The 16,030-nt window shown below is 32.5% G+C and overlaps 2 protein-coding genes across 3 annotated transcripts; one reads left to right on the plus strand and one right to left on the minus strand.

Annotated features, from left to right (window-relative positions):
- The first annotated feature begins 2,227 nt into the window (after positions 1 to 2,227).
- LOC123204704 lies at positions 2,228 to 3,365 on the plus strand. Its single transcript, XM_044621496.1, has 3 exons — positions 2,228 to 2,397; positions 2,488 to 2,640; positions 2,984 to 3,365. Exons 1-2 carry the CDS (start codon positions 2,392 to 2,394, stop codon positions 2,638 to 2,640), a joined length of 159 nt encoding a protein of 52 aa, XP_044477431.1. The 5' UTR covers positions 2,228 to 2,391; the 3' UTR covers positions 2,984 to 3,365.
- A 4,500-nt stretch (positions 3,366 to 7,865) lies between these two features.
- On the minus strand, positions 7,866 to 10,026 carry LOC123204705 (histone deacetylase complex subunit SAP18-like). Of its 2 annotated transcripts, XM_044621497.1 has the most exons (6): positions 9,784 to 10,018; positions 9,575 to 9,607; positions 9,153 to 9,263; positions 8,973 to 9,068; positions 8,257 to 8,331; positions 7,866 to 8,171 (listed from the first exon to the last, which is right to left on the minus strand). In XM_044621497.1, the coding sequence occupies exons 1-6, from the start codon at positions 9,901 to 9,903 to the stop codon at positions 8,139 to 8,141; spliced, it is 468 nt and encodes a 155-aa protein (XP_044477432.1). In that variant the 5' UTR covers positions 9,904 to 10,018; the 3' UTR covers positions 7,866 to 8,138. The 2 variants fall into 2 exon arrangements, with proteins under 2 accessions (XP_044477432.1, XP_044477433.1); XM_044621498.1 differs by lacking the exon at positions 9,575 to 9,607 and having other exon boundaries at positions 9,784 to 10,026.
- Between the last annotated feature and the right edge of the window lie 6,004 nt (positions 10,027 to 16,030).

Raw genomic sequence — 16,030 nt, forward strand, 5'->3', positions numbered from 1 at the left:
CACTGCCCTATCCCACTCCATCATTTTATATTAATATATTTAATTAAAATACAAACATATTTTTATAATTTTAGATTATTTATGTTTTTCAAATTTATTTAGGTTTTTATTGTACATATTAAAATGGTTAATATATGATATTTGTGATATTTAAAATAGTGAATTAGTTTTAATTTTACTTAATTTTGTTATTTATTATATTTATGTTGTGTTTAGAAGATATGAAAAGAGAAATTTTCTTAACAAATACAGATAAGAGATTTTTCTCACAAGGATGAGAAAGAGATTAGTTTTTGCAAAAAGGGGACGAAAAAGTTTTTTTATCTCCGTAATAGAGATAGGGTACAAAGATGGGGATAAAAATTGAAATCTCCTCCCCGCCCCTCCCCATTGTCATCCCTACTACCACGGGGGAGAGAGATGACACCAACAATTGGTCAAACATAATTACATCCAATGTATAGGTTGTTGAGTTCACACCAATCCCTTAGATTTTCGAGCACCAATGATCCCATAGTGGACGAGGAGTAGCTCAAGGTGATAAAGAGTGCTATGTCCCTCTTTGTGATGACAAATGGAGAAAAGGTCAGACATGTTGGTTTCTTTCTTCAAGTTAATGCCAAAGTGTGGTAAAGGATGACTACTAAGACAATTGATATAGTAGGATTAAGCTGGACAAATTTTTAGATATTGTTTAATGCCGATTATAAGATAACCAATACGACATACCTACAAGTAAAAGTGTTTATCAATCTGCAACAAGGCTCCAATACAATAAAATAATATGCCACCAAGTTTAATGCTCTAATAAGATATGGCCCAGGAATGGTTAGTACGATTTAGGAGCGAATAGAGAAGTTCATCCATAGGCTTAATCTAAAAATAGCAAGAGATGTTATGATAGGTGCACATCCTTCTTAGTCTTATAGTGAGGCGTTAAGTAGATGTAAGACCCCCATGTATATATCGAGGGAAAAATAGTCTTCTATGTGAGTTTATTAAAAAATATGCATAAGTCAATATGATTTGAAAGTTAAAATATGAACTTTTAGTAACACACACCCATGTATGGAGAGGTCATGCTTGTGTGTCGTGTCACGTTAGCCAGATAAGACAAATCATACGTGAAATTCAAATTTCACGACACATGATCATGTATTGGGTGGCATAAGCCAATTTGTGCAGTTGTGCATTTCAATTTTCATAAAAAACACATTGTTGCATTTTATGGATTATTATTCATAATCTTTGAACGCACAAAACTTTCTAGAAAAGAGAGGACTAGAGTTTGATCATCTGATGTTTGTGTAGTAGCCTTGGGGGTCGGATTTTGATGACATGAAGAAGAGGAAGTTAGAGAGAAGGAAGCTTACCTATGTGTTTTGCTTTCTGCAGATAAAGTCAAGTAAGGTTGTCATCTTCTATGCTTGAATGAATTCCAGTTATTAAATATGATTCTTGATGAAAATTGGAATTATATCAGAAATTACTATTATATAAATATATAAGTATGTATAATTTATAAAGATTTCAACTATTATTGATATTATCTTTCAATATTTTTATAATTTATCTTTAATAAATTTTATTAAACTAACATTTATCTAAATATTTGCATTAATCTATATTATTTTTTTGTCAACTTTAGTATTACCTATTTAGTTTCGAATCATATTTAAATTATGTTAACCTAAAATAAATTTCATGTAAAAAAGTCAATCATAACCTGACTTTTTTGTGTTGTGTCTCATTGGATTTAAAAGTTGTGTTGAAAATTACTCTCATATTTAATGTTAGATTCGAATTGAGTTAAATTAGAGTTCAACTTAATTTATAGTAATCAAGCTTGAGCTTGAGCTCGGGCTTATCGAGGTTACTGAAAATAAACTCAAACTTGACTCGTTTTGAGTTCGATTTTTAATTAACTTGTTATTAAAACGACGTCATTTTAATATATATTGGTCAAAATAACGTTATTTTGTATTACAATTTTTAGCTTGTGAGCTTAACAAATAGCTCAAACTCGAGCTTGTTGAAGGTTAGCTCATTTCAGATTCATTCGAACAGAGCTTGAGCTCGATTCGAATTCACCTCTACTCATAGTTAATTTAATTAATTTTCTTGAATTAAAACCCCAAATTTGTGGCCCAAATTAATTGTTAAAATTCATTGGGTGTTAAAAGATTTTTCTAGAAGTAATCATGTTAGCAAGTAAAAAGAAAATCCAACTGTCAAACAATGAATGGTGACCGAAACTCACCCCCATCAATTTGACAAAGAGAGGCACCGGCCGAGCGGAGATTCCTTTGGTGGCGAACTTAACCCTGGAAGTCGTCTTCTTCAATCACAGAGGAAACTCCTCTTCTCCTCTGAGTATAATAATCCAGAAAAATGCTTGTAAGTATCCCCCTCTTTCAATTCATATGAATTCGTGGAACCGGATCTCTCGCGGTTCTGTAATTTTTAGTTCTAATCGTCTGTGTGCAGTTCCACAGAATAGCTGAGGTTGAGCCTCCGAGTCCGTTGAGGTACCTAATAGGAGCGGCGATCATGATGATCGGAGTTGTGTTACCCGTCGGTTATATGATGTTCCGTAACAAGCGGGTCCCCTCCGCTTCCTCGTACCCCAAACAGACGTAGGTGTGCCTTTTTTATATTGTAATATTGTTTATTGTTCCCTCATGTTCATTCTCTGTTTAATCGCTAAATTTCTTATAAGTAATTTCAGATTAATTGATTGATTAGAATCAAGTTAGGTATTTGAGTTATTTATGTAATTGAGTTGAGACTATGTGTTGTAATGTGAAAATGTCTTAAGTTTTTCAAATGTCCATGAACTAGAATTCTGGATCTGATTTCGTGTGACACGGGACTAAATTATTATTGCAAAGATCTAGATTATTTTTTATGGTGATTTTGATGTTTTGATTTGAATTTTTTAAGTAGAGACAAACTAACAAAGGGTTTTCGGTTGGCATCGCAGAGCAAAGTTTTGATGTAGAGTAGTGAAATTGCAAAGACGGAATTTTAAATAATAATCAATTAGTTGTGAAGTCTAAAGAAGACGGGAAAGGAGACCTTGATGGATCTGCAAATCTGAATGTACATGTATTGGGACTCCATTGTGTTATATTGTTTTTCTGGGATTATAATTCTGGTTAATTGAACGAAGCGCATCTGCTCTGATTCAGTTCTTCTCATTGTTTGTTTTCATCATGTAGCTTCATTGGTGTCTATTGTTTATGCTTGCCTTTCTTTTCTGGAATATACATTGTGGTTTTTCATTCTCTTCTTTTTTGTAATTTTTGAATGGGTTGTCCGATAGCTCTTGTTCATTCTTAAAGAATTTATGATTTTGCTTCTTATTATTATTCTTGTCACATCTCTTTTAATTCATGGATATGATTTCTTGTTATTAGAGGAGTGTGAATTTTCTTTGTTTCTCTCAATGCTTAGAACTTCTAAGTGATTATTCTCAAAAGTAAAATTACCTTACAAAATTCTGCACAGCTTGTGATGATATGAAAATAGAATGTTCTTATAGGTTGTTATGGGCTCTCTATTTATTTGCTTTTTCCAAGTCTGTGTTTGGTGAACAAAAGTGATGGGATTGGTGTTATAATAGAGTTGTGTATTGGTTGGACTTTTGTTAATGGAACGGATCTGGCCAAACAGTTTAGTGTTAGTTACCTAAATAAGATCCTGGAATTGTCTAAAGATTACTGGAATTAGATTAATATGATAGGATACTGTATTACCAATTCATATTCTAGATATTGATTTGAATGCTTATGAACAATGGATACAGAATGGACATGTTTGAATAAACAGTGTGGTTTCTCCTGCTGTCAAATGATGTCGTATAATATTCTCTGGGAAGTAAAATAGTCGTACTGCTGTATCGTTCTTCTGCTTATGTATGGTAGGACATCTTATCTTTGTTCTCATTAATCCTTTATAAGAACGATGGATACAGAAGGGACATATTTGAAGTTGTGCTGTTTGAATCTGAAATTGAAATGGTTGTGAAAAACATAATACTTTGTGGTGGGAACTTTAAGGGTTTGCTTGTTCTTGGTGTTCATATTAGTTGTAATTCAAATTGTCTGAGGGAAATCCAGGTTGATGAATATTATCATTTTTGGTTTATTTTTATGGTGAATCTGGACATTATATATTTTTATGCATTGAGCATTGTCCCAGATGATTTACGTATACATTAGTTTGCTCTTTTTTTTCACTTCATTTATTTTATATTTATCCTTAGTAGAAAAGTTTTTAGTATTGGTCTATAAGCTGTGAAGTGTGAACCCTTGAGTTAGTACCTTAGATCTTTACACAAGATCCACCAAAAAACTATTTTCCACCCAAGGTTTTGTGAAATGACAAATTCCCACTATAGAAGTATGTAAAGTTGGATATCTACCCATCATCCATTTTTGTTAGTAAATATAGTTATATATATAAGGTTAAAAAGATCATTTTAACATAAACTTAAAAAAACCAACTTAAAAAATGTTTTAAATATATAATTCTCCTATCCACTGTATTCACACATTTATCCTTCTCCAATTTTCCATTTCCCATTACGGTCTCTTCATCTTCTTCTTCTACTCATTTAATCTTTCTCTTGCTCTTCTTTGATTCTTTCTCTCATTTTCCCAATAGTCTCTTCCATCTTCTCCCATCCAATAGATATTAATTTGTTTCTTCCTCTACTTTCTCTTAGCCATTTCTTTTCAATAGAAGTCATTTTATTTCTTCAGCTTCACCTACTCATTTCTTTACAATAAATGCCAATTTATCCTTTCTTTTTCTTTCTCCCACTCATTTCTTTTCAATACGGGTAAATATTAATTTTGGGTTATTGGTAGATTAATTTAGGAAATTTAAAAAAAAAAGAAAAGTGATGGTGAAGATAACGAAAGGAGAAGGATGGTCGGTGATGAAGATGAGTTCAGGAAAAGTATGCTTAATGATAGTGCTATTAGTGAAGATGATAGGACAAGAAAAACGACGGTCGGTGGTTGATGGTGAAGATAAAAGAAAAATAATAAGTTATAATTTTATTTATTGGAGGATAGATTGGTTGATTAAATTTTTATTTTTGATAGAGGTAGTTTTATAATCATGGTAAAATTAAAAACACTGATAATTGAAATTTGAATTAAATGATGAGAGTATTTTTGTTATTATATTAACAAGGGATAAAATAGAATTTACTAATAGAAATGAATGACGGACGAAAAATTAGATTTTTCAAACTTAAATAGTGGGAATTTGTCGTTTCACTAGGTCTAGGGTGGGAAATAGTCATTCGACTAATTGGATCCTTGTAGCCATTATAGAACTGTCTCATTGGTGTTAATGGAGAATCTATCTTTGGGCAATAGAGCTTTGAAGAAGATTTATTTGTGATAACCTTCGATAAATCTCACTTTGGCAAAACACGAGAGAGATATTAGGTTTATCTGTACTTTGTCTGTATATCCCACTTTGCTTGAGGATGCGAAGATTTGACTGGTTAAATAGCTTATGAGATCTTTAAGTTGTCAAGATACTTTTTCGATTGCAAAACTTAAAAGCAAACCATGGTGGATTGTGTGTCCAAAATAGATAATATTTTGATAGTGAGTCGGCGTATTGAACCAGAGATGTTATATTATTAGTACTGTAAGACTGGTTAAAGGCCCAACAAAAATGAACATTCATGTAAAAATTACGTGTGACTAATCACCATTCTAACGAATGTATGAGATATGCTACTACTGTGAAAGCATTGGCTAGTAAGTGTCATGCCAGGGAATAAATAAACAGTACCAAGTACAGCACATGGTATTGAATTTTTTTGACATTGTTATGCAAACAATTTATTAACATGGTGTCTTAGTAAGAGTAGTTTTGATGGACAATTTTTGGTTCAATGGATATCTGGAAAATTAAGGTGCAAATTATCCTGCATGGAACTATTGTCCAGTAGAGTAATGGATGAAAAGTTAACGGCAAATTCATTATGCGATACTACTATTGAAGGGGTTGAATTACAAAGTGAAGTACGGGCAACTTATGTAATGTTTAGATTCTCTTATGATTCAGATAAATAAAATGATATGTGTCTATTTTGAGTACACAAATAGGTATATACTTTATGTATATCATTAAATGATTAGATGATTTTGAGTCAAAGATAAAATTTTATCCAATTATATTATAACACATATAAATGTATATTTATTTGTGTACATAAAATGAGTATATATAATATTACCCTAATAAGGTATAATAAAATTATGTGTACTTATGTTGGGTACATAAATATTTATATATTTATATGTATTATCATATGATTGAATAATTTTAAATTAAGGATAAAACAATATTTAATTAAATAATAAGATATATTTTTGTATCCAAAATGGGTACGCATAAATAAATTATACCTTTTGAGTTTATTGTTCTGTCAGTCTTCCAAAGGTATATCTGAAACTTTTTGATTAAAAAGGGTGAATGTTTTTGCTTACGGAATACTTTCATAGGCTTATGTGTGCGTAAACGTTGCAATTTTTGTGTTTTGAAACAATTTGGAAACGAAAAAATTTGCAAATTAGGAAGTGATGTGCTTCCCCAAACAAAAGAGAATTCAACATCAAACCTTTTATCAAATCTGTCAAGATTGCATGTAATAGTAACATTTATGCCTTTATATGGTTAGTAGATTTTAAACAATTTTAAATTTTGACCAAACCTATGACATGATTTTTATGTTAAGTCTTCATCAACTAACTATTTTATGGTCGAGCAAATCAATACATTGGACTATTAGATATATTTAGTGCACATATTCTAACAATCGTTCCTTTCATAAATGTGAGTAATTAGATTGATATTCCAATTTGGCGATACATTAGTTGTTTCTTTCTTAACTAAAATAATCCCCAAACTGGGATGTTTTCTTCATGATTGGAGAAAGAGACTAATAGCTTTTGGTTTGTCACTTGAACTCCAACGTTCCACACAAATAATGCAAATCCCTAGTATTCATAAACTTGTATGTATGGCATACATCTCCTTATAATTTATTATCTCACAATTTCTATTCTGCTGGTAAGCCAAGCCTCACAATGCAATCTAATTTATAGGAAGGATATAGCTAGATGGAATGTGAGATGAGTGTTAATGTCTTAACAGTTGCAGCCACCATGGGACGTCTCCGTACCATGGATCGCCTCCAGTTTCAGGGGATTGTGAGTATTGCAGCTTGTGTTTTGTACGATTCAACCATAGAGACCCATGACCATCTTTTCTTCAGCTGCGATTTCTCCGTTGCAATTTTGGGAGAAATCAAAGCTAAGACCCTCCATGCTTGACCGAGTGTCTCCTGGTCTTCCCTTGTTTATTGGGCTTCCTTGCACCTTAGATAGAGGAGGGACTTCACGCACTTTCTTTCTCGGTTATCATTTTCTGTCACTGTCTACTTCCTATGATACGAGAGGAATAATCGAGTGTATCATCAATCTCGTAAACACCGCAGGGAGATTGTTTCAAATATCTGTGATGTTGTTCGCGCCAAGATCTCTTCCATGGAGCACTGATTCATGATTTCACCACAATATAGGGCTATCTGGCACTTGTCTAACACTTAGACTCTTTTGTCATTTTATGGTTTGTTTGTATTGCTGTTTTTGAGAGCCTATGCTCTCTTTGTGTCTTGTTTGAGACTTCATTGACTATGCTTAGGGTATGTCTCTCATATTTTTGTATTTTATTCTTTTTCTATCTATAAATCTTTTAATTTCTTCACAAAAAAAAAAGTCTTAACAGTTGCATAAAGTAGCCAATGTGCTTGCCCCAGGCAACATCAATGATTAAAAAAGGCAAAACAGAATCCATAAAACTTAAAATATTCTGTCTGAATGATAAAAGCAAATACAGGGTCCAGCATCCTTACAACATATGTTACGACACCAACTCATTCAAAGGGAGCTAAATAAATCCTATAGACATATGTCATCTTAGAAATGGGCATTCCAAGTCAAAATATATCTAAGAGTACAGCACACACCTTACAAACCAACAATAAATTGATGGATGTATTAATGTAACTCCATTGCTGCTTAATGCATAGAAGAGCTTCTATTCTACAAGATAGCTACGTCCAAGTAATCTCCAATCTACAACAAGCAAACACAAAATAAAATGCACACTGTACTAAATTTTTAAAACAATGTTCAGTTCTGTGTGTGTGTGGTGTTTTACCTCAAAGTTGAGTTCCGCCAATGCTTTACTGTCATCAAGTCGTCTCCCATTTCCATAAGAATGAGTCATCCCCACCTTCAAAAAGACCAAGAGAAGCACAATAAAATAAAAGAAGTAAAAATTGTTCCCAGCAGTTCCATGTGCATGTATGGTTGTATGTATTCTCATGTTGTGACATGTCAATTATGATTGACACGAGAATAATAGATTATTTTTTATGCCTATTGTTTGATGGAATAATATCTGATCAAAGGCTCTTACAGGTAATATCAAGAGCCTAATCTACTCTGTTTCTGATCTATAGCTGAGACAAAATAATATATGCCCGAAATTTCGTATAGGTTATGGCATACATGGCTTGAAAGAAGTAATGTTATGGGGATATTCCATGACTGGGGATAAGTCAAGTGGTGTGGTGGGTTACAACAGACATTCGTCGGCCAGATCAGAGACCCAAAAACATAGATGACAACTAGAGTCCATTAACTTTGTGCAATTGGTGCATAATTATTTCTTTTTCTTATGTGCATGTGATGGGAAAAATATCATAAATGCAACATAACAATTCAATTAATGCAGGCAAAAAGTTTGGCCATTTCCATGTCTGAAACAGTGAACGCATTTTTCTAAATGTTTGGACTGTCAATACTATATTCTAGCATTGTTCCAATTGCCTGAACAAATATATAATTCTGAAGAGAAATTTTCATGGGCACCTGTCTCAGCACAAATCGACCACGTTTATCAGGATATACAAAAGCAAATGACAACTTTGCATTTCTTCTCCTTGCCTCTGGAGCAACCTCTTTAACCTAACCAGGAGCCAGGGATGTGTAATTAAACACAAAACATGGAGAATAATTTATTTGATACCATGCAGAAAAAGCATGACTTACTAGATCAGTTAATTCCCGAAGAGTCGCATCTTTCCATGTATAAATTTGAACCTCATCTTTGGGTTCCTTGCCTCTAACTGCAAAGTCTTCCACGCTATGATGACTTCCTATCTGCAAGAAGATCAAAACATAAAATTACCAGCAAACTAAGTTCATTGTATCAAAAATATTCTGACGTTCTACACATTACACATGTAGACCACATGTCTTTTCCAATGTAACCGGCCACCTCAAAATGTAGATGAGGTCAATTAATTTAAACCAAATAAAAATTTTAGCAAGATCCCTAATTCCTTTCACTTCAGTCTTTAAGTTACATCGTTCCTTGCTCACTGCAAATCCAATTATATACCCTCGAACGAATGATACTAAACATAAAGCAGAGAAATTATAGAAAATTTACTTAAAAAACATGTGCATACCTTAGTGAAAACTCGAAGCAACAAAGGGCAAGTCTGCAAATCAGTAGCAGGAAAAGTAATCACCGTAAAAGTTTTTGCAACAAATATAAGCGGGATCTATTCATCACTTTAAAAGGAACTGATTATAATTTTCCAACACATTTTTATGAATCCCAAATTAGGCCTAGTCAAAGTGGGAGTGGTTTAAACATATAAAAAATGAAAAATACCTTTTCGCGGTCGACGGGTTCGAAGCGGGGGCGAGGAGGTTGGTTTTGTGGGCGAGACTGAGAAGGGTGGGGTCTGCCAGAGCCTGAACCCGCTCTATTATGGGTTGAAGGTGCAGCCATGGTTTCTTCTCCGCTATTTTTCTCTGTTTTACTTGATTGTGTGAGAGATGGGAGAGCTTTTCGCTTAGAGAAGTAAAACCAGGATGATAGGCCTTTAAGCCCTACGGCTTCACTGCAAAGAAAGCCCAATATCTTGATTTTTAAACACCATCATCCTCCATTGATGAATAATAAATCTTTGTCTCCTTAAACCCTATTTAATTACTTTGAATTAATTCTTTTTTTTTGGTTAATACCTCTTTTATATAATTTTAACTTAATTAATAGTTTTTGTTTACATAATTTTTGCCTAATTTTAATTTAATTAAGAATGAATTTAATAAGTTTTGTGGATAAGAATGTTTTACAATTGACTGTTGATTGCATATTCTTGAAATAGAAGTTACGATAGATATCTCAAAGTTAATTTTTCGTATTTGTAATACCCTCAAGTATGTTTCAGGGGTATTTATATCTTTTGACCATGTTTTGAGATATTTTTAATTTTAAATATATATATATATATATATATTCATATGTGTGTGTGTGTTTATATATATATATATATATATATATATATATATATATATATATATATATATCATATGTATGTGTGTGTTTATATATATATATAAAGAAATACAAAAAAAAAGAAGATAAAGATAAAGAGATAAATACGTATATATAAAGAGAGAAAAGTTAAAAAAAGGTAATTCTACCTTTTTCTATTATCTTTTCCGCCTCTTCTAGAAAAGCAGTCTCCTTCATGCTTGTTTTCTTTGTTTTTAGAAGGAAAGTGGATGAGTTGAAAGGTTTGAAAGAAAAGTAAGGAAAGAAAAGAAGAAAAAACACTTTTGGAGCTTTGGTAATCAAAAAATCTCTTTCTTTTTCCCTTTTCCTATATTTATATATATTGGATGCATGTTATATAAAGATGTTAGTGTGTTTTGGTGTTGATTTAAGATGGGTTTGGTGATCAAAGAAGGAAGGCAAAAAGGAGAGAGCCAATTTAGCAAAGATTGACTTGAAATAAGGTAAGGGGTATTATCTTTGATATGTTTCATGTTTTATGCTTTTGGTTTCTTGTATCTATGTTATAAATGACTATTTTGAAGTTGAAAAATATTGTTTTACCATTTGGGGTATCTATGTGTATGATTTTGTTGATAGCAGAGAGTTGGATAATATTTACAGTTTTGCCATTGCTTTCGTCTCACGTTTTGACTATCTTATCTGATGAATCATGAATGCTATTATAGCTTGTTAGAAATATCTTTGAATCCTCTTTTCAATTATATATAGCTTGTATGAATTAGAGGCCATTTGAAGAATTAAATAGCATGAACAAAAAAACTATCTTACCAAATAAACAGTGAAGACAATTTTTTGCTACTGATTTCATCCTACGTTTTGGTTGCCTTATCTGATGAATCATGAGTGCTATTATAACTTTTTGGCAAGATCTTTGAATCTTATTTTCAATGATATATAACTTGTATGAATTGAAGACTGTTTGGACTGTTAAATATTGTATGAACCAAAAAGACTGTTTTACCCAAATAAACAGGAAATACAAGTTTTTGCCACTAAATTCATCCCACGTTTTAACTACCTTATTGGATGAATCATGAGGTCTATTATAGCTTTCTGAAAAGCTCTTTGAATCCTTGTTTCAACGATATATATCTTGTATGAATTAGAGACTATTTGGATTATTAAATTGTATAAACAAAAAGACTGCCCTATTAAATGAACAATCATATGAACAATATTTCATAGTTTTTGGAAAGAAAGAAAGAAAGAAGAGGAGAAAAAGGAAAGGAAGAAAGAAAGAAAGGAAAGGAAAGAAAGGAGAGAAAAAGAAAAGAAAGAAAAACAAGCAAAGGAATTTAGGACTCAAGATTTTAGGGTTGTCCCAAGATTATAGTCTGGTGAGTTATGGATAGTTTTAGATGGAAGCAAAATTAGTAAGATATAATGCACACATGCATGCTATAAACTATAAGGGGACACTTTACACTATACTGTCTGTAGTAGGACATAGACTTACAGTAGAGTCTACTCACAGTAGAACATACTCGTAGTAGAGCACAATTTGGATTAAAAAATGGTGTAGTGAGAGAAAGGAAGAGAGCTCGAGCTTAGAAAAGTGTCAAATCCCTATAGTCAACTTCCAGAAAGTATCAAATAGATACCAGATGGGACAAAGTATGACCCAAATAGTAAAAAATGAACTAGATTATCCCCTCGATTTCTTATGGAGATTATGATGTAGGGTTGAGTCCCGAGAACGAGTTAGAACGGGAAAAAAGATAGTTTATTTAATTTTTTCCCCTTACTGAGTGTTCTTATCTCTCACTTCCTTTTCTTTCATGATTGTAGGTACGGGTAATCGAGGTAGCTGTGAGGTAGGGTTAGGTCAACGAAGATAGACCCAAATTGGGGCTAGTCACCTATGGTTTCTGTTTCATGCATATGATACTATTGATTTTTGACTCTATTCAGATAGTTGTATAATTGTATCTAGGGGCATATATATGATTACTCCATGATCTTAAATGTTTCATTTGAGTTTTCATATAAGATATATACATCTTTTGTTCGCTTCCAAATTTTCAGTTTTCTTAGAATAATTTCTAAGTACTTTTATTGGTGCGTTTATTTTAAAGTATTTAAAAAAAAAATAGACGCTTCGGATATAAATTCGTAATATTTCTCCTTCGCTAGGTAGTACTTCTGGGGAGGGATGTTACAATATTGCTCTAAGAAAAAATTACTCAATATCATTGTCCCTACAAGGGTTTGATTTTTTTTTTATGCAATGTTATATGAATATAGTTTTGAGTATTAAAATTGGGTATTAAAATAATATGTCATCATATAATTAGGTGCACCCAAATTTCAAGCATATATACTCTTGTGTATACAAGACATTTAAGTTTTTTGATCTTTCATTTAATCAATATACGAAACAATGGGTACCCATTATATATGCATGATGGTACACTCGATTAATATGAGTGAAAAATCGACCGTTGGGGGTGATGATTGAAGTTGACTTACTCTAAAAAGCAGATTTTATTGTCAAGCAAGACAGTGCACACAAGATGCACGTTCATACATGTGTATTATAAAAGAAAAATGTCATTTTCAAATGTCAACAACTACTTAATTTGATCCAATGGCTATTTCACCATTTCTAATCATGAAGCATAGAAAAACTAAGTCAATTTGAGTTAAAAACTTTTAGAGAGCATACTCATTCTGCATACTTTGCTCATATATATAAAGCCTTCAATATCCTCTCTCTAAGTTGTCATTCAATCATTTGAGAGAATTTCTTGTGCTTAAACTTAATTTGAAGAGGCATTTTTTCTAACATACTTTTTGTATTCAATCTTAGTTGAGTGAAATCTCCTATAACTATTGTTGAACACGATTCAAAATCAATTAGTATAATTGGGTGAAATCTCATAGAAGTATTGTAAAAGAGAGTTATTTTTACGAGTGGAATTTCAAATGGTTTGCTTGAAAAAGTAAATATTGGAAATTTGAGTCAAAAAACTTCAAACCACTATAAATTCTAAGCATCTCTAACTTATTCTCTTTACTTTGTGTTTATACTTGCATTCTTTGAATTCTATAACTTGATTTTCATTAAATTTTCGCCAAAAGACTTATTCCCACCCAAGGTTTAGTCTATTTTCGAAGCCCTACCCGCAAAGTTTTAAAAACCCAAATATCGACCCGTAAACTATTAATGTTAACAAAATTTAGTTTTATGGGTACAATTGTCATTTAACTGGTGAAACTAAAAAAAATAAACTTTTATCTAATTTTTCTTCCTAAATCTTAAAAAACTGAAAAGTTGCATTCCCCCCTAGGGTTTCAATTTTTCAAGGACAATTTTTTTATGAATGGTTAGCTTCTCTGACGCTTCCTATCCCTTTCAACTATGTCCATCCCTTTCTAGCAAATTGAAAGTCATTATTTCCTAGCATGATTCATCTAGACGAAGATGATTTGTCTTCATTCAGTCAAAAACAAGTTTGAAAGAAGGGAAAGAAAGGGCTAAAGGGTGTTGGTTGTGGAAAAGGAAGAGGTTTTGCTGAAAAATTGAAATCCTAGAAGAAAAATACAACTTTTCAAACCATATTATATGGATGAGGATGTTTTAAAGTTGACTGTTGATTGTTTATCCTTGAAATAAAAGTCAAGACAGATCTCTCAAAGTTAATTTTTCACATTGCTCTAAGAAAAAATTACTCAATACCATTGTCCCTTCGAGGGTTTCACACACACACACACACACACACACACACACATATATATATATATATATTATGCAATGTTATATGTATATAGTTTTGAACATCAAAATTAGGTATTAAAATAATAGGGCAAAAGACTATTTCTCACTCATTTTTTAGGCCATTCTCAAACCTATACCCACGGGAGATCAAAAACCCTTTTTCTTACTCGACCAAACTATCGTCTAATTTTTCAATTAGGGACAAAGATAAAATCGTTATTTTACTGTTTATACTAAAAAGTTATCAAGTTTATTACTTTTCAATTAACATTCACCTTTACCTAAAGTTTTTAAACTTTGAAAACTAACATTTTTACCCCTAAACCTAGGGCCATATTTTTCAAAATGTAGCCGCCCCCCATAACTTTCAAAACTAGCAGTTTCACCCTCATTCTTCAACTTTAGTTTTTGACGTTGTCTCTGACATCGTCACTGACCTCCTCCTTCTCTTAGTGCGACGAAGAGATCTCTGTCTCTTTGTTGCACGGTATGACGAAGAGACGAAGATCTTTTCGTCGCATGATGCGATGAAAAGACAAAGTCTCTTCGTCGCACCATCGTGCGATGAAGAGGTCTCTCTTTGTCGCTCCACCTAGACAATGAAGGATAATGTGCTTCATCGTCCTTCGTCGCTCGTCACGTTGTCCAGACGTGACAACGAAGCGTCATCCTTCATTTGTTCTTCTAGATTTGGACGACGTTTTATCGTCTAGATCTGGGTGACGAAGGGTCGTCCTTATTGTCCTTTGTAGTCAAAGATAAGAGATCGATCGAATGCGTTGATCGTCGGTGGTGGCCGAAGAAGGAAGCAAACCCTATGGGTGAAATCTAAACTTTTCAAACTTTGAGAATGGGTTAGTTGTTAGTTTTTAAAACCTGGAGGGGGGAAATGGTGAAATTTTAAAGTTTTAAGGTTTTAAACAGTAAAATAACAATTTTGCCCCTATCCCTAATTGAAAAATTGGACGACAGTTTGGTCATGAGTGGGAAAAAGGGTTTTTGATCTCCTGTGGGCATAGGTTTGAGATTGGCCTAAAAAATGGGTGGAAATAGTCCTTTGCCCTAAAATAATATGTTATCATGTAATTGGATGCACCCAAATTTCAAGCGTATATTCTCTCGCATATATAAGGCATTTAAGCTCTTAAATCTTTCACTCAATCAATATATGAGACAATGGGTACCCATAATATATGCATGATGGTACACTCGATTAACAAGAGTGAAAAGTTGACTGTTGGGGGTGATGACTGAAGTTGACTTACTCTAAAAAGTAGATTTTATGGTCAAACAAGACGGTGCACACAAGATGCATGTTCATATATATGTGTATTACAAGAGAGAAAAATGTCATTTTCAAATTCAACAACTACTTAATTTGATCCAATGGCTATTTCACCATTTCCAATCATGAAGCCTAAAAAAACTAAGTCAATTTGAGTTGGAAAATTTTAGAGAACTTACTCATTTAAGCCTTCATACTTTGCTCTTATATAAAGCCTTCAATATCCTCTTTCTAAGTTTTCATTCAATCATTTAAGAAAATTTTTTGTGCTTAAACTTAATTTAATTAGCCTTTGTAGAGGCATGTTTTTTAACATACTCTCGTATTCAATCTTAATTGAGTGAAATCTTTTATAACTATTGTTAGGCACAATCTAAAATCAATTAATGTAATTGAGTGAAATCTCATAGAAGTATTGTAAAGAGAGTTATCTTTAAGAGTGGAACTTCAAATGGTTTGCTTGAAAAAGTAGATATAAGAGGTTTGGGTCAAAAAACTCTAAACCACTATAAATCCTAAACATCTCTAACTCATTCTCTTTACTTTGTGTT

This window comes from Mangifera indica, chromosome 20, assembly GCF_011075055.1.
Source record: "Mangifera indica cultivar Alphonso chromosome 20, CATAS_Mindica_2.1, whole genome shotgun sequence".
Classification (NCBI taxonomy): Eukaryota; Viridiplantae; Streptophyta; class Magnoliopsida; order Sapindales; family Anacardiaceae; genus Mangifera; species Mangifera indica.

Bases quoted from the DNA above. Each gene is read 5' to 3' on its own strand.
- LOC123204705 (XM_044621497.1), bottom strand. From the start codon at position 9,903: ATGGCTGCACCTTCAACCCATAATAGAGCGGGTTCAGGCTCTGGCAGA. The intron at 9,608-9,783 runs GTATTTTTCATT...ACTGATTTGCAG, and splicing joins AACCCGTCGACCGCGAAAAG to ACTTGCCCTTTGTTGCTTCG. The intron at 9,069-9,152 runs GTAAGTCATGCT...GCTCCTGGTTAG, and splicing joins TTCGGGAATTAACTGATCTA to GTTAAAGAGGTTGCTCCAGA.